Source organism: Colletotrichum phormii, assembly GCF_030913505.1.
Source record: "Colletotrichum phormii strain CBS 102054 chromosome Unknown BDP81scaffold_1, whole genome shotgun sequence".
Taxonomy (NCBI): Eukaryota; Fungi; Ascomycota; class Sordariomycetes; order Glomerellales; family Glomerellaceae; genus Colletotrichum; species Colletotrichum phormii.
This window is the reverse complement of record NW_026851443.1, coordinates 2,277,454-2,293,705: the sequence shown is the minus strand read 5'-3', so window position 1 is coordinate 2,293,705 and position 16,252 is coordinate 2,277,454. Positions and strand designations below refer to the sequence as shown.

The following is a 16,252-nucleotide window of genomic DNA, read 5'->3' as shown; positions in this document are numbered from 1 at the left end:
GTACCTGCGCTTCTTTCTGTTCTCTAAGAAATGACTGGCTAGCGGTGACAAAGGCAAGCAAGGCACAGTGGCACACGCATTGAGGTAAGCAAGTATCCAAAGGATATCCAAGGTATGCAGCTTCGACTAGGAGGGTTGCAGATTGAGCTTCATGCAGCCGATTTATGGCTTGGACAAGTAAGCTTCTTTGATTCCGCGTTTCTACATGATTTGTAGTACAGAATTTCGCCCATTTTGAGTCCCAGAAATCATTTGCTACCCAAAAATATTTCATCTCATGAGCAAGAAAGCCAAGCGAGTTGCGATGGTTCTTTTCAGATAAGCGGCACTACGTCACTTGTTAGCGGTAACTATCTCCACTTTCTCTGTAATCCCATCAGCTAGAAATCTGCCCGTCTTCCCTGCCCCCGAGTCCGAGCGCCAGCAAAGCGTATTTTTTTTATTCATTTTCTTTTGCAGGTTCTCAGTTCACGGTACGGATAAGGCGCCCGTATATCTCGCTCCGTTTTCTGTGCGTAACTGACGATCCAACGAACCAAGGCACCTAGCCTAGTCTGCTGCCGCTAAGAGCCGTAGGTCGTCCTGATTTGGTTGCTCCAAGCCGGCAGTCGACTATTCTGGAAACCAGTGCAGTTCTTCCACCCAGAGACCATCTTATCCCATGAGGACCTACTTTCAAGTGAAGTTTGGATGCCCCGGGTACCTACCAGGCACAAGCCACAGGCAACTCCAGGGCTCTTGAGGGCACGAGGGGTTCGTTGAGACAGATATCAGGATCGAATTTCGAAAGGCCGGGCTGGAACTTTTCCTCCGCCAGATAGTCCACTTTGCGATGCTGTACTGCGATTATGGGGCATCGAGCATAACGCGTTCTTGCAAAAACCCTGGTCGGCGACCCTCACATTGTCAGGGGTTTCCCTTGCCCGCTAGAGCAGAGGTACCTGAGGTGGTTGCCAAGTTGGAGCTCTGATACGACGGTGTCCTGGCACATCTTCATCGTGATTACCCAGGCATCCCGAGGCTGGATGTGGATGGATGGTCTCTTCCGACTGGAGAGTGAGCCTTAATTGTGGAAGAATTAGGTTTTTTCTTGCTGCCCCCGCGCCGATAGACACAGACAACGAAGCCTTCGGTATTGCAAACTTTTGCTCCGGGGCTTCATGTAGACATATATCTACGCATGAAAAGAGGCAACAAGACATGGAACTCCTTGCCTTGAAAACCCGGGCCCCGGGGCACACATGGGCTGAACGGTTGAACGATACCCAACTCCCAGCCCGAACATGCGCCATGCTGAGGCGTTTCGAAAGATACACTACACTCCCGGAAGAAAGAATAAGCCACAACATAACCAAACATCCCACCCATGCCGCCGCAAAAGCTTGCGACATCTTGGCTTGTGCGACCAACGCTTAGCTCGCTCGCTCGCCCACGCGCTCTATCGTCGGCCAACATTCCAAGGTGTTTGGTCCCCGACCCCTCTCCTCCGAGACAAGTTCCGGTTGGCAGCAAAAATAAGTGTCTTTGCCGAACGCATGCACGCAGGGCAGCTCTGGGGGTCCAATAACTGATGCTTCGGGGTAGCACATCATCCCCCAGCAAGCCGCCAGGATAGATCATAGCCCAGGGGAGACGGAATCTACTCCGTCGCGTCAGCTGGTTGCGCTTTAGGTATATGAGTCTGGGTTAAACAAGGCGGGTTGCTATTAGATAGGCAGGCAAAGTTCTGTTGGGATCTGCTAAGGACAAATGCCTTACGGAGTCTTGTGAGGCTTCAGCAGTTCAGCCTCAGGAGCTATTCGGGTTTCCTCCGTTCCAGCGCTGGATCGGTAGTAGAATGCGATGCCGCGATTCAGGAAACCCCAATTCGAATGGTCCCATTCGTTGGAGGTGGAGACCATATTTTGACTGGGCCGAATTCTCCGTCAAGGGCCGTTCCTTTGACGTCATTAAAATCGAACTGGGCCTAGCCCGATTATCGATAAGAGCAAGCCCACTGACTGATTCTCGTATCCGTACCTTACCTTACCTAAGCCCAGGCGCCTGAAGCTCAAGTTCCAGTGTAAGAGATGCGGTTGTAGCCAGACGATGGTTGTATCGCTCAGCTTACGATTAAAGATATGGACAAATGAACTTTTCGGTATTGTGAGTAGTCGCAGGGATGAGGTTCCTGCGAGTCTCTGTGTGTCTGCAAAACAACGTATCCTGATCCGCCAGTGGAAGTAGTAGCTGAAGCCCACTCCATCTCGTCCCGAGCCTCCAGATGACGCCGCATCTGGCCCCCAAAACCTGGTTCCTGAATATGTACTTTATACAATTAAACCTTGCAACTCCGATCCCATGCATTGTGTACCCCTGTTTCTCTGTTCGCACTCACTCCTGCGTAGGATAGTTAGTATCCTTGAGAGTCTCCTTACAAGCCTGCTTCTACTTCCTCAGTAACCCTTCATGGGGCTCAGGCCTCCGCCTCCATACTTCGTTGGGCTTCGCAGACGGTCGCGGTCACCCTTGCTTGGGCTGCGGCGTCCTGAAGGGGTTCGAGGCGGCATGATCGCCTTCATCTTTGGCGGCGATGCACCGTCGGTGTCGGTGTCGTCGTTGTCGTACTGAAGATGTCGACGGTGCGATGGCGTCTGGACGGGAACCCACATGTATGCCTGAGAGGGTTCCGGAATCACCGATGGCTCGGGAGCCATGCCAGACCCAGCGTGGTGTGATGGGGTAGGGCGGCTTGGGCCGGCATTGTTCGCCATACGTCCCAGAGCCAGGTTATTGGCAACGATGCTGAGGAAAACGACGCCAAAGAAGAAGAGCTGTAGTTATTTAGCTGAGATGTCATAAGATAGGACGGGAGATGTTACTTACCCAAGCTTTCATCTGCATGGCACCAGCAAATTCGTTGAGGATTTCGGCGATTTGCTTAACCGTGACCCGAACTCTCATGATGGCTGACGAGTCCTGGATCATACATTCGGCCCACTCATCGCACATGGCCTTCAGAGCAGGCCGGTCCTTCTTGATACACTCGTTGAGAGTGTATTCCGTCCGGCACTGAGTGATCCTATTCTCAATGTCCAACCGAGCTGCATCGTTGGCGTTTCGAATATCCGACCGCACAGTATCGAACATGGTCCAGCAGATGAACACAAAGCCCGATACAATAGCGCAGTTGATCAGAAGTTGCATCCATCTGTAGAGATTCTCGGGCGCATTCGGGTGCTCCTCCAATGTGTGGAAGAGGTTGCTGATCCAGCTGCGACCATTCTTCCTCTTTCTGCTGCTCTTGCCACCACGCGCACCTGACGAGCGAGATCCACTGTCGTCCGAGTCCTCTTCCGATCCATCCCAATCCTGTGATCCGTGGAATCGCACACTACCAACGTCCCTGTCCATGTTGTGTCGCTTCCGCTTCCTTATAGCGGGGTAGTCTCGTCCACTTCGGGGGATCTCGCCCTTGCCGGGTACATGTCGCTTCAATGACTGAAGGCCAGCCTTGCCGTAGCGAAGGTTCTTGTTGACCTTGGATGGCGTGATGGTTCCCATATTCATGTCGCCGAATCTATCAACGTCGGGTGTGTCGTCTGGAAACTCCGAATTTTCCGTCAAGGCGGGGCTGGTCTCTGCGCCTGAAGCTTCCGAAAAGGCACTCTCGTCGAACGGTTTGCGCGGGGTAGTGAAGGCAGGGTTTCGGAATGGCGGCGCGGTATTGCTACTCTGGATCCTAGGCGAGAAGAGAGATGTCTGTGGGAGGGCTGGAAGCGGCTTTGATGGGGTGTTTGCGAAGAGGTTCGGCTTGGAGGGGCTAGAGAATGGGTTGGGCTTGGAGCTTGTGGCGAATTTGTTTGGTGACTTAAAGACTGTGCAAAGGCAGGAAGGTCAGTAGGAATTTCGACGTAGAGGCCAGCGTATGACCTATGACGATCGTGGGGACATCGCGACGGGAGGTGAGCTCACTGTTCTGGTTGCTACTTTTCGCAACGTGGGAAAATGGGCTGGTCGCATCTAACGGACCTCGGTCCTGGTATTCCCATTCCATGGGACTTTCGTAGGTTCGGCGATCCATTGTGAACTTCTTTGCATGCGATAACCTGGGGAGACAAAGTGAAGTGGTGTTGGTTGTGGGTGGGAAGTGCTTAGCAGCTCTCGTCGCGATCGGTCCGGGGGTGGCGGCCAAGGGTCGAAATATTCTGGCTGCTGTCCAGAACAAACCACAGTTCTAGAAATCAAAGTAAACAAACCGTGCCTCAGGCAACAGAATCTCCCGGTGGCTTCCATTTTAGCTTGACTGGAGAAAGTACGTACCGAAACGAACCAAGAGCTTTTTGTGCACCAGCCACAGCCGAGGAAAGATGACCCACTACTGAGGCTGGTATCGCCTTCCCAGTCCCTTTAACGACTTGAGCTTGGGCCATCTGAAAATCGAAGGGCAACGACGACGAGGCAGGCGGCTGGCTGTTTCTACACCTTCCATTTCATTGAGATCAAACCAATCCTCACTCATCAACCCCCAGAGTCGCGCTTCGAATATTTCAACACAGCGAGCGCACATCTGAATCAGTCACGATGTCGGATATCGAATCCCTCCCCGAGTCCCCGGCGCCCGACCGCGATGATGCCGCCAACGTCTCCGACGACGACTTGCTATCAGAAATCGACGAGGATCAGTTCGAGGACTACGACCCAGAGACGGCAAACATTGAGGATCGCCCAGTAGCTGTCGACGAAGATGTGGCCAAGACGCTCAAGGCGTCGAAGCGCAAGATCGCGGATGGCGCAAAAGCGAAGAAGCCCAAGGAAGGACGCCGGGAGAAGAGATCACGCGATGACGAAGTCTCTGGCAATATGGATATCGATTCGAGAGGCCCGGCCCGAAAGTCGAGACGCCAGGCCGATGCCGGCGAGAGGAAGCCGCGGCCCAGCAAGCCTGCCGAGCCTCAGATTGACGATGAATCCCATCTCAGCCCCGAGGAGCGCAGACGGCGGGCGATTGATCGGGCGTTGGATGCGGCTATGAAGGGACCCGTCAAGCGCAAGAAGAAGAAGGACGAGATTGTGGGTAGCATCGCGTTATTTGTGGTATTGGGAGTGCTAGCTGACAGGGGACAATGCAGGACCTCGACGACGAAATCGATGAGGAGATTGCCGATCTCAAGGTCGCCATGGAGAAGGCTTGCGAAGCTGACAACACAGCGCGCGAGGCTGGCCAGCCAGCTGTTCACAAGCTGAAGCTCCTACCAGCAGTGACCGGCCTCCTAAACAGAAACAACATTCAGCACGCAATCCTCGATCCCGATAACAACTTCCTCCAGCACGTCAAGTTCTTCCTCGAACCGTTGAACGACGGCAGTCTACCGGCGTACAATATCCAGCGCGACATCTTCACCCAGCTTATTCGGCTCCCCATAGAGAAGGAGACGTTGCTGAGCAGTGGCATCGGAAAGGTCGTCTACTTCTACACCCGCTCCAAGAGACCCGAACCCAGCATCAAGCGCATGGCTGAGCGTCTCCTGGGTGACTGGAGCCGACCGATCCTCAAGCGGACTGACGACTACAAGAAGCGCCACGTCGAGACGCGCGAGTTCGACTACGAGTATGTCATACGTGTAGATCGCCTCCTGAACACAATGCTAACACTCTTACTACAGAGCTCTCAAAATGTCCCAGCGCCAGGCCGGAAGCTCCCAGTTCACACTCACGCAGCGCCCATCCCAGTCCGCCAGAGAACTGGAACGCGAGGCTATGCTCGCGCCCGTCGCTACGTCGAACCGTGCCCGTCCCGGAGGTCTTCCCGACAGCTACACCATCGCACCCAAGAGCACCTACGATGTCTCGCGGGCGCCCGAGCATCGCCCCATTGGTGCTGGCGGTCTAGAGGCGTTCCGCAAGATGACCCAGAACCGCAAGAAGCGGTAAGGAAAGAGGCCATGGTAGTTACTAGGATGGGCTGGAGAACAGCCACATGGGCCCCGGTAGGGGGCGATGATTTTCCTTCACTGGGCTTGATGAAAAAAGGACCTCATCGCTTGTATTATTTGAGCATCAAATTGGCGTTCCGGGTCGAGGGCTGTGGTAGCAGGAATTTCTAGGAATCGAGAAGAAAGAAAGAATGCAAACAATTTCAAGTAACCGAGCGAAGAGACTCCAGCTTCTCCATTCTGCCAATGTGCACAATCCAGACCCTGTGCAAAAAGTATTTGCCTAGAAGGGTGCGGCGGGGTATCTGGAGTTCATCCAGGTACTAAGGATTCAATGCGCAACGTGAAGCAAGATGAAGAAAAAGCAAGCCCACTAGATTGCCCTGAACGTTGCATAATTTCCTTCCTTTGAATAGAGGTCTCCGGCGCACCCTCCATTTGAATACATCAGTAGCAAAACAGCAACTACAAGGTCACAGGCGTGAGAGCTTCAGGTACTGCCTGTCGAAAGGGCCAGCGAGTAAGTCGACTCGTCTACCTGAAGCTCGTCAATGGTTCATTGACAGTTTGGGCACAAGGTCTGTATGTTCGATCATAGGGCAAGAGCTTCCTATTTGGTCCCCCCCTGTTCCTGTTCTCCTAGAATTCTATTCATTGGGTTGACAGAAACTGTCTAATACCGGCTATGCTTCACCTCTCAAGGTTTGGCATTCTCGTCCCTCACACCCCTCCCCTTTAGTTTCCTTCCTTTCTCCCATCGTTCCTTCCTTCCTCACTCCCTCCCTCCTCCGCCGTCTGCTCCTCCCCTCTATTATTTGCAGTACTTTCATCGTGTTGCAGTTTTTGAGTATGACAGCGTACAAAGCGCTTCTGTGTGTTTGAGCACGTACAAGGAGCGGAACCTCGCGTATTGTGCTATGAAAAGGTGCGAAAATCAAAGCCAAAGTCAGGGTACAACGCTGGCGACAAAGATGCAGAAATGCTGATGGGGAGCCCGTGACCGTTCATATAAATTACGTTAATATCTTTGGTGGCCCCCCCCCCCCCCCCCCCCCCCCTGCATTCAAAGTGGTCATCGTTTCTGTCCTCCTTACCGTTTCCGCACCTCAGTCGACCAGCCATCGATGCCCTCACCTCGGCTACCAACCTCAAGTCCATTGATTCGGACACCCCTCATGCCCGGCGTGTCTTCGAGCCACAAATGACCAGCCATACCTCCAGCGTTGGCACGCTTCTCGGGTACCAGCTCAAGCATGGGCGTCAAGAAATCGGCGATGCGCTTCCCCTCCTCCTCTTTGAAATGATATTTCTCACGGAGGACGTCCGTCAGAGCCCAGTGGCGCAAGCGGTGAATGTTTCGCAGCTCGCCTTTTCGGTTGAAAATCTCTTGGGACCATTTGCCGGACAGGCAAAGTGACTTGGGGAAGGGCCCCAAAAGCTCGATAATTTGTGCAATGTGGTCGTCGTCCTTTCCATACTTGGTTCCGGATTGAGGGTCGAAGAGATAATCTCCTGTGATCAGTTCGAAAACCTAGAGCCACATTGTTAGACGAGAAGAGATCAAAGGTGCTTGCTACGGCCCAGAGGACAGTAGCACTGGGTAGGGTATGCTCACCATTGCTGCCATACTCCAAACATCAGTACTGGCTCCCCATTTCGCGCCTAGGATGACCTCAGGTGACCGATACTGCCGGGTCTGGATATCATTGGTAAAGTGGTGGTTGACCCAGCAGGCGTTGCCCAAATCCGCAATCTTGACACTGATAACATCAAATGCATGCGCATCATCCGCCTTGCGCTTATCTCCCGAAGATGGTGAGTTGGTCTTGTCGAGTGAGATGCCGGAAACTTCCTTTGTGAGGAGATCACTGCGACGAGAAAGGGCGGTCAGTATCAGATGAACCCCATACACTATTTAGCTAGGTGGGGTAATGCTCACGCTGTCTTTTCGCGCGTCTTTTGATCGGCGTCGCGCTTGGGGGAAGCGTTGCTTGATGTCTTGCCATCTAAAATCGCAGCAAAGGTCAGCATACGGTCGCTAAGCAGAATATGATGGATGTGGAAGAGAGCGTGGGGCGACAGGCCCGTTGTGAATGAAGTGGCTCAAATCGCGGGGTGTAAAGTGGCGGGTGTTGAGGGGGGCGCGTACCTTCGTGTAGCACTTGGCTGAGGCTTGAGTTGGTGCTAGGGAAAAGGTTGTTGTGGTTGAAGCTGGCATTCAGAGGAGATGGCAGCGGCTGACTGCCAGTGATGAGAGTGCGTCTCCTTCTACGGCCGTTTCTGTTGTTCTCTTTGTCGCCAGGTTCGCTCTTGACGACCTTTTTGACAATCTGTTCGACATCGCCAATCTCGATGAGGACATTCTCGGGCTTCAGATCGGTATGAATGATGCCACATTCGCGGTGTAGGTAATCGAGGCCGAGCAGCACTTGCTTGGTGATCTGCTTGACCAAGGCCGTGGGGATACCTCGATGGTTCCATTTCTTAATCAGACCCAAGAGGTTCTCGCCCAGAACCTCGAAGACCATGCAGACGTGTGTGCCGTTGGGGCCTTTGTGTTCAAAGGAGTCGAGCAAGCTGACGACATGCTTGCGGCCGGGGTGGTCTGGCTTGGCCTGGACAATCTTGTTGAGGAGTTTGATTTCGTCGATGGCGGTCTCGGTGTAGTGCGCGGCAGAGCGGACAACCTTCAAGGCGACATGCTTGCCAGAGGTGTTATCTCTGGAAAGCCAGACGGTGGAGAAATGACCCCATCCAAGCTTGCGCACGATGGTGTATTTTCCTTCCTTGAACTTTTCGCCAATCTGGACGGGGTGGTAGCCGCCCTTGCAGTAATCCTCGGAATCCTCCTCGTCGGCTGTGTTCTCGGCGGGGTCTTCGCCGGATGATGTCGAAGTCGGCGAGTTCTGCATGGCAGCGGACAATTGATGGGTTCTGTTAGAGAGGAAGGAGTTAGCTTCAGTGTCGCAATTGCAAGTCTGTGTAGCTGTGGTTCAGGTCATGGCGCGCAAATTGGCAGGAAGCGGCGTCGTGTCTGTGATTGAAATGGCGGGGGTGGAGAATAGCAGGTCGGCAGGCAAAGATTTCGCAGCCGCCAGACGGGCCACGGAATGCGACAACTGTAGGAAAAAGAAGAGCAGAAACCTTGTCTTTAGGAAGCTCATGTTTGCAACATTGCGCATCCGGCGCGAACAGTCCTATAGCAAAGAAAGGAATGGATCGAAAAAGAGGATCGAAAGAGCCGAGGACCGAGCGATGGGAAAGATCAAAACAACAAGCGGGAAAAGAGAAAATTGGCAGAAATGATGGGTCAGGACAAGATCCAGTGCGAAACTGGTGCCGCTCACAACATGGGAAAGTAAAAGGTTGAATGAAGTGACAGCGGCAAGTCCAGTCGAGGGCCGACTAGGGTGGATAAAGAAAAGGTTGGAAAGGGAAGATGGATGGGAGGGAAAGGATGGTAGGTGGAAGGCGGTCGAGGCGAGGCGAGGCGGCGGGTGAGGCGCGGGATGAGTTCAGCCAGCGAAAAAGAATATAAAAAATAAAAATAAAAAGGCAAATAAAAAACAAGAACAGCAGGCCAGCGTGGTGAAGGTAGGTGTAGTGAGCAAAGAAGGTTTTTTTTTTTTTTTTTTTTTTTAGAGGCAGGTATCCGTAAGGTAGGTACTGAGAAAGAATACAAAGCGTGCGTGCCGCTGTTGCTGCTCTTCTCTCTGTGTGTTCTGTGTTCCTCCCTCTTTCTCACTCTCTCCGGTATCCCCAACTAAAAGGCACTGGAAGCGGGACACTCTGGACGGATAAGGCACAGAAAGGGCACCCCCAGTCGGTAAGGTAGCAAGAAAAAAGCAGGTAATGAGAGGAGAGGAGGGGTCGGTGATGTGAGTGAGGAGAACGGACGGGAACAGCAGGCCAGGAACGGGGGGTCAGAAGGTGGTCTGGCGACGCAATAAGAATCCCAGGTCTGGGCCACTTGGGTCAGGGTCGGGTAGCGTCACCTCAGGCTTCAGGGTCAGGGTGGACGGTGAGGGTCAGCGGGGACTGCCCACCTCAAAGCCAGAGCAGATCGTCCTCCTCCCGTCGGGTTCAGGTTGTATTCGCAGTCGCGTCAGCAGCAACAACCTGCCAGTTGCAGCATACTGGGGTCCTGAGATCCCTTTACCGCGCCTGCACCTACCCCAAGCCACAACTTGGTGGTCGGGGTGTCGGAGGGAGCGTATTGAATATTCGTGATACCTCTCAGACCACCGGATGAGGGTGATGCCAGCTTGGAGTGCCAACCTCTGGTCTCCAAGAGATTCACAGTCCAGTCTGTCTGTCCAATGCAAACCAGGTCATACCAGTCCAGTTCAGTCGAGTCCAGTTGGTCCAGTTGATGATGGCCGATGACGGTGACGGTCATGTCTTGCTCGACAAGTGGTGGCGCCAGAAACGTTCCCGCACCGGTCGGCGCACCTAGTCTGCCAACATGCCACCACCAAATCTCACGCTTTGCGCAGCATGAAGCGTGCCCTTGGCCATCTCTCCTCCAGAATGTTCCGGTGTCCACCGTCGCACAGGTCGAGCGCAGCATGAGGCACATCAACAACATGCACCTCCAACTTCCAAGTGCTGCGCTTCTAGGGTTGTGGTGATGATGTTGCTGCTGCTGCTACTCCTGCTGAGCTACCGGGCGGTGGTGGTGGCGACAGCTGGCGACCCGTAATATCTGCGGTGTGGAGGAGCCGTCCATTCTTCTGGCTGACGTTCAGCGCGCCAAACAAACGTCCATCTCGGGTCCGGCCAATGGCTTCCCTGTGCAACGGCAACGGTAGCGTCCAATCCAGAGCCACCATGTCGTCGGGTATCAGCGTTGGTCCCACTGGATGGATCCCCCTGAGCATCTATTCGTCGTCTGTCGTCTCGTCGTGCTCTTCTACCACGTCTTTGACAGTGCTGTCGCAGCATCTTTCGAAAGGCGGTCCGTTGGTCTGCATATTTCCAGATGCCCGGGTGTGAGACAAGCTGCGCGGCGCGGTGCTGGGCACACTGACTGGACGCTGCCCTCTGCTTTCGCTGCGCGGTGTGCCAACTCGGACTGGGCCGAACTGAACTGGACTGAACCGGACTGAATTGGACTTGGACAGGGCCTGTCGGACTTGACAGGCTCAAACTTGTCTGGTCCGTGTTGCTTGCCCCCCGCCCCCCCCCCCCCCCCCCCCGTACTTCGCCCCGCCATACGGATAGAGCGCAGGGAACAACATGCGGCACCGGGCGCGGCGCTTTTAGACAGGATAGAGGGGTAATAGTGTGGATGGTGGAGGAGGATGAAAGGGTGATAATGTCCTGTGTAAATGAAGCTTGGGGCTCTAAATGGCAACAAGATTGAGGTAATGAAAACCAGCAATTTGCAACTTCCCCGCCATCAAAGAAAACGAAAGTAACACAATGCGGCATGAAGAGTGCAAGGTAGAGCAAAAGAAAAGGAAACGTTCTTGGTCAAACTTACGGTGGTGTCTCGGTGGTAATAATAGGCTTCAGGCTCTCCTTCTTGCGCTTCTTAGCCGCCGTCGACGAACCATTGGCGTTGGCATTGGCATTGGCGGCTGCTGGCTGCAGTGGCTCTTGTGCGACGACGTCTTGGGTCTGTTGAGTGCCGTTCATGATGGGCTTTGTGGAATGTGCAAGCTGGAATGCGAGGTGTCGTCCGGGTCGGGTAGTGTGGGGGACAGGTTGGGGGGACAAGTCGAGCTCGAAGGTCCAGACTGGCAGTTCGAGGGCGGCAGTGCGCGCCGCTGTGACGGCCTGGGATTGGTGATGCTTCGTCCTGTGGGTGAGCAGTCTGAGCTCGGGTATCCGATTGCAGCGCAGCGACTAGAAGCAGCTGTGCGCAGTGTCAATCCGTTATTCCCGTCTGTGATGGCTAGCCTTGCGCCTCGATTGGTATGGTATCAGACAACTTGACAGTTGATGCAGGTGGTTCCCGCGTGAAGATCACGGTCGGACAAGTCGGGCTGCCAGTCGTTGGCAATAGTAGGTGGGGTGGGAGAGAAAGTCAAGAGACACGAGCCGGAGAGATCGAGGCGGGGGGAGTGAAGACCAAAAATGACGAGCGGGATTTTGCGAGAGAGGGGCGCAGCCGCAGCGTCGATGTGCGATGGCGACCAGGAGCGTGGCGACAGGATCCACGGGGGAGCGAAAAGGAAGTGTGTAACTGGATCTAAGGTGCGTCCAGTTACTAGCAGCACGCGGGTCTGCGACAACGATTCATCAGATGTGTTGCGCTGTGACGAGATGGGATGCGACGGTGTCGTTTGTGGTTGAGGACCCTTAGACTTGCGCGATATCCTAATATTGGAGGTGGTCGTGATGGTGGTGTTCTCGGAAGCCCGGTCGAATAGCTGGTTATTGCTTGTGGCTCTTGGCTGCGATGTGATCAGGCGAGCGCTCCCTCGTGAGGAAAACTAACGTAGTGTTGCTGTTGTTATTGCTGTGGTTGTCTTGGTGAATCGAGCTGGGTGAAATTCGGAGGAGATTGATGTTGCGACCAGGCGGCCAAGACGGAGGGCGAAGCAGGACCGCGGGGGCGATTGGTAGAAATATGGAGTGCGACTTGGGATTATTCACTACGGTTTATGTGGACGGCGTGCAGTGTCGAGAAAAAACGAAAAGCTGTCGGGCAAGATCGGTCGCGATACGAAATAATCGTCGATGGAGGTCTTTAGGTGCGGATAGGCGTGGTCAGAGCTTGAGCGATATGAAGAGCGAGCGGAAGATGACGAGGTTTGGTAGTCGGGGTGACGACGCTGGCGTTCATGTAAGGTGGTGAGTATCCTTCGTGTTTGGCGAAAGTAGAGGAGGTTGGCGAGGTTAGGGTGAGAGTGGTGAGGGTGAGGTATCTGCAAGGCAAGGCACGAAGCTCTGATTGGGGGAGAAGGTGTTGCTGAGGGTGAGTCAACGCAGGAAGATGGTTGCCAAGGTAAGAACTGGGAAGAAGGTGCGCGAGGTCGAGCGAGGTGATGCGGATGCGGAATGGGGGGAGGATGAGATGGGGATGGGATGCACAAGGCAATGGGATGGATGGATGGCGGGGGTTAGAGCAGGCACTCAGCGAGGTGGCGTCTCAGTTCGAGTCGAAAGTCGAGTGTTGCGGCAATGAAGGTAAGGAATTGATTGAATCAACCAGGCCTCTCTATCTGTCTGCCTGCGTTTGCGTATCGAATAGCGCGAAGGTCAAGTGAAGCAAGGTAGCCGGAATCCGTTCTGCAAGGAGCTGAGGACGTCATTGATGGGGTTGTTGGGCGCAACACGGCGGATGAGAACTTGAATGCGACAAGCAGCTGATGCGACCGAGTCGCCGACCGCAATTGGTGACGGCAGATGGTGGGGGTGGAACGTGGACTTCGGAACCGGGGGGGAATGAGGGAGGGGGAAAAGACTGCGAGACTGTGAGAGAGAACAATCGCACAATGGATGAAGAATAGTCACTTCATATCAATCAGGACAAGTCTTTAGCAGGGCAGCAGCATTTCACTTGTCGATTGCCCGAGTTACTGGGTGCATATTTTAGGAGGTCACGAAGGGAAGGCGCAACAATGGAAGGTATGGGGGGGACATGAGCTGAAGATGCCAGTCCAGGCCAGGCAGGTGCTTCGTAGATAATTATGATAGCACTTTCCTCAAGATACCTTGCTGATATCCACCTGGATGGATCGGAAGTGTCGTCTTTTCTGTCGAGACTTTCCAATGGAAGCAAGTCAAATCGCCAACATGCTCTTGAGTCTTGTCAACAGGAAAAATGCTAGCAGAGAGGCCTACGTCGCATGCAGTCTTTCATGTGCCTGGCATCTAGACATTCTACGATTGACTGGGTTCGTCTTCCATGTGCTGGGCGCATTCAAGCATTTGACTTCGAGATAAGATAAGGATTCCTCTTTCCAACCACCAACCACCAACCTAATCGATAAGAAGGTCAGGTCGCAGTCTCCACCTCACTCTGCACTTGTAACCCCTGCCGCCTTAGGTAAGACACTTTTCCTCAGCTTTTGGCTTGGGACACCCTGTGAGAATTTCCATATCTGAAAGACACCAAGACCCAAGTCCACCACGCCGGCTTCCCTTACTGAGAGGTCCCGGCAGCACCAATCACACCTTGCTCTCTCGCTGACGCATGCCATCATATCGTCACTAGCTAGCCACCGGGAAGTCAGTGGGGACTCTTTACTTTATCTCAAGTGCCCCAAGTTGGGTCGGTAGGGCATGGCATACACTCACTCTCAAGACCCCTAACTCTGACCTCATTCTTAGCCACGAGACAAATCCGATATCCCCTGGAAGTTTGCTGACAGACGGCCTTTTATCGAGCAGCCCATCTACGACATTTCCGAGTTCTCTGTTGCCGATGGTCCAATGGCCAAGTCCACCGACGCCCCGTGGGAGAAACATACCCTGTCGAGTCAAGGTACTGCGCAACATAGCCAGGGCCCAGGGCACCCAACGCATGCTGCAACGGGGCAAAGCGACCAACGCCTCCGATGTCGTACAGTAACGTAACAGACCTGATCAGACTCGACGCTCGGCACTTGATGCAACCAGTTGGGCCTTCTCAGTCCGGTCGAGTCGTACCCAACGTCCTCAGCGCCATGCCACTATCGCCATACCCGACTCTCGGGTTCAGCCCGTCCTGAGCTTTCTTTCACTACCAAATCGAATCTATGTCACTCATCGCTTGCGGAAATATACATTGCGGCATCGCCTAGCTTGTGGATATGTCGCAGTCTAAGCTCCGGTTTCTCGGTCTTTTCTCATTGGATGCAGTCTACACCACGGTAAAGAGACCAACCAACGTCTACAGGCTCTCCCCTTGTCCGCTTGACCCATCCCGTACGAGTCGAGAACACCTGCAACAGACATTTTCCTTGCATCTTGACCGCATCTTACCCGTCCGCTGGGTCCGATGGGAGAGGGAACAGTCTGTCGAGCTTTGGTCTTGAAATTTTTCAAGGGTCTCGAGAGTTTTTGGCCACCCAACGTCGGGCAGACGATATTTTAGCCACGCATTCATTGACACTGTCATATCACTCGGGAAACACGCAACTCCTGGCCAAGATATTGGGGTGGCATTGCGTCGCGCTTGTTTCTTCCTTTTCTCTCCTTCTTACCTCGCGTCCAAGCTGCCCATAATTCATCTGATAAAGCATCATCTCGTTGGCCAGCGCTGTCAGTCACAGGGCTAAGTCGAGGGGCTTGCGGCTTGCCCAGGCACCGCCCCTCATTGGACGTCCCTGTTTCTGCTCGGCGCCTATTGCGGGAGGAATCCCAGACATGCAGTCCAGAGCACAGCAACCCATCCCTAGCGTTTTTCCATTCATGAACACTCCATGCCATCTGTGGCCGCGAGAGATACACCCCGCACGGCCATGTGAGCACCTCACATGGGCTGGTCTGTCTGTCACCTGTCGCGTATTGTCTACCACGATAGAGCCTCAACCCCAACGTGGATATAATTCAAGGACGCCAAGTGGGTTGTCGACCATCGCCAGCGCGGTGTCATGTGTCACGTCCTTTGAAGGTGAACGACACATGGAATTGTCAGGAGCTTGGGCCCGCTCATCGTTGTTGTCGATGATGAGCCGCGTTGCCCCGTTTGACAAGACCGAATTCCGTCTACTGCAGGGCTGCCGCATGTTGTGTTTGAGAAGACAAGCTGTGTCACTATCAACCCGGTCTTGGCACACTCGCTGCTGGGCTAGTCTCTCGGATCTGCGACCCGACAAACTGAGATTACGCACACTTCGTCAACGTCTCATCTCCTGTAGAGTGACCGCCTATGTGAAGGAAGTTGCGGTGTTCACACAGAGTGCACTGCTATTCCCGAGCTTGGCGATGTCTTGCGAACCAACTCAGCCTCTCTCTGCTAATTCGGGCTCCATCATCAAGTGAGGCTTCTGAGGAAGGCCTGACTTGCTCAGAGTGGGCAGTGTAATCAGCAAAACAATGGCTTGTCTTCGTTTTGTAGGACCTGAGCATCAAAGTTCTTTGACAACGGACTTGTATCTTGGAAGTTCGAGGCTTGGATAACCATCCGTTGAAGACAGAGTCTTTATGGGCATGTCGGTTTCTTTGGCTGTCCATTGTCGTCAAAATCCCAAATTGGTTGTGGCATCTTTGACCCATGTGAAAGGCAAGAGGCACAGCAGAAAACATAGTGTCGAGCCTGTCTTTGATCGTCAACAAGATACCTCAGTGCCTTTTGATTGCAGTTTAGAGTATATGTTCGAGGAGAGCCCTCGTAGACAGAGAGGGTTCATTTCACAGACCATAGACTTTCTTCTCTTCAAATCGAACATTCTTATTGTATA

At 53.7% G+C, this 16,252-nt stretch overlaps 7 protein-coding genes across 7 annotated transcripts; 4 read left to right on the top strand and 3 right to left on the bottom strand.

Annotated features, from left to right (window-relative positions):
• Positions 1-1,025: 1,025 nt before the first annotated feature.
• Positions 1,026-1,808, bottom strand: BDP81DRAFT_413518 (uncharacterized protein). Its single transcript, XM_060589292.1, has one exon. The coding sequence runs from the start codon at positions 1,618-1,620 to the stop codon at positions 1,159-1,161; it is 462 nt and encodes a 153-aa protein (XP_060451858.1). The 5' UTR covers positions 1,621-1,808; the 3' UTR covers positions 1,026-1,158.
• A 627-nt stretch (positions 1,809-2,435) lies between these two features.
• Positions 2,436-4,063, bottom strand: BDP81DRAFT_306991 (Di-sulfide bridge nucleocytoplasmic transport domain-containing protein; the record flags this gene model as incomplete). Its single annotated transcript, XM_060583327.1, has 3 exons — positions 2,436-2,813; positions 2,866-3,857; positions 3,955-4,063. 3 exons carry the CDS (start codon positions 4,061-4,063, stop codon positions 2,436-2,438), a joined length of 1,479 nt encoding a protein of 492 aa, XP_060451857.1.
• A 500-nt stretch (positions 4,064-4,563) lies between these two features.
• On the top strand, positions 4,564-5,913 carry BDP81DRAFT_388706 (uncharacterized protein; the record flags this gene model as incomplete). The annotated part of the gene is made up of 3 exons (XM_060587165.1): positions 4,564-5,052; positions 5,112-5,590; positions 5,646-5,913. 3 exons carry the CDS (start codon positions 4,564-4,566, stop codon positions 5,911-5,913), a joined length of 1,236 nt encoding a protein of 411 aa, XP_060451856.1.
• Positions 5,914-7,005: 1,092 nt separating this feature from the next.
• BDP81DRAFT_456643 (kinase-like domain-containing protein) lies at positions 7,006-8,827 on the bottom strand (the record flags this gene model as incomplete). Its single annotated transcript, XM_060593199.1, has 4 exons — positions 7,006-7,446; positions 7,531-7,783; positions 7,855-7,921; positions 8,065-8,827. The coding sequence occupies 4 exons, from the start codon at positions 8,825-8,827 to the stop codon at positions 7,006-7,008; spliced, it is 1,524 nt and encodes a 507-aa protein (XP_060451855.1).
• Positions 8,828-10,640: 1,813 nt separating this feature from the next.
• On the top strand, positions 10,641-11,092 carry BDP81DRAFT_10441 (uncharacterized protein). Its single transcript, XM_060581408.1, has one exon. It carries the CDS (start codon positions 10,778-10,780, stop codon positions 11,021-11,023), a length of 246 nt encoding a protein of 81 aa, XP_060451854.1. The 5' UTR covers positions 10,641-10,777; the 3' UTR covers positions 11,024-11,092.
• A 38-nt stretch (positions 11,093-11,130) lies between these two features.
• On the top strand, positions 11,131-12,142 carry BDP81DRAFT_10450 (uncharacterized protein). The gene has a single exon (XM_060581410.1). It carries the CDS (start codon positions 11,340-11,342, stop codon positions 11,853-11,855), a length of 516 nt encoding a protein of 171 aa, XP_060451853.1. The 5' UTR covers positions 11,131-11,339; the 3' UTR covers positions 11,856-12,142.
• Positions 12,143-15,185: 3,043 nt separating this feature from the next.
• Positions 15,186-16,238, top strand: BDP81DRAFT_413509 (uncharacterized protein). Its single transcript, XM_060589291.1, has one exon. It carries the CDS (start codon positions 15,216-15,218, stop codon positions 15,831-15,833), a length of 618 nt encoding a protein of 205 aa, XP_060451852.1. The 5' UTR covers positions 15,186-15,215; the 3' UTR covers positions 15,834-16,238.
• Positions 16,239-16,252: the final 14 nt, after the last annotated feature.

Excerpts from the sequence above, each read along its gene's own strand:
- BDP81DRAFT_413518 (XM_060589292.1), bottom strand. The coding sequence starts at position 1,620 with ATGATCTATCCTGGCGGCTTGCTGGGGGATGATGTGCTACCCCGAAGC.
- BDP81DRAFT_10441 (XM_060581408.1), top strand. The coding sequence starts at position 10,778 with ATGGATCCCCCTGAGCATCTATTCGTCGTCTGTCGTCTCGTCGTGCTC.
- BDP81DRAFT_10450 (XM_060581410.1), top strand. The coding sequence starts at position 11,340 with ATGCGGCATGAAGAGTGCAAGGTAGAGCAAAAGAAAAGGAAACGTTCT.
- BDP81DRAFT_413509 (XM_060589291.1), top strand. The coding sequence starts at position 15,216 with ATGCAGTCCAGAGCACAGCAACCCATCCCTAGCGTTTTTCCATTCATG.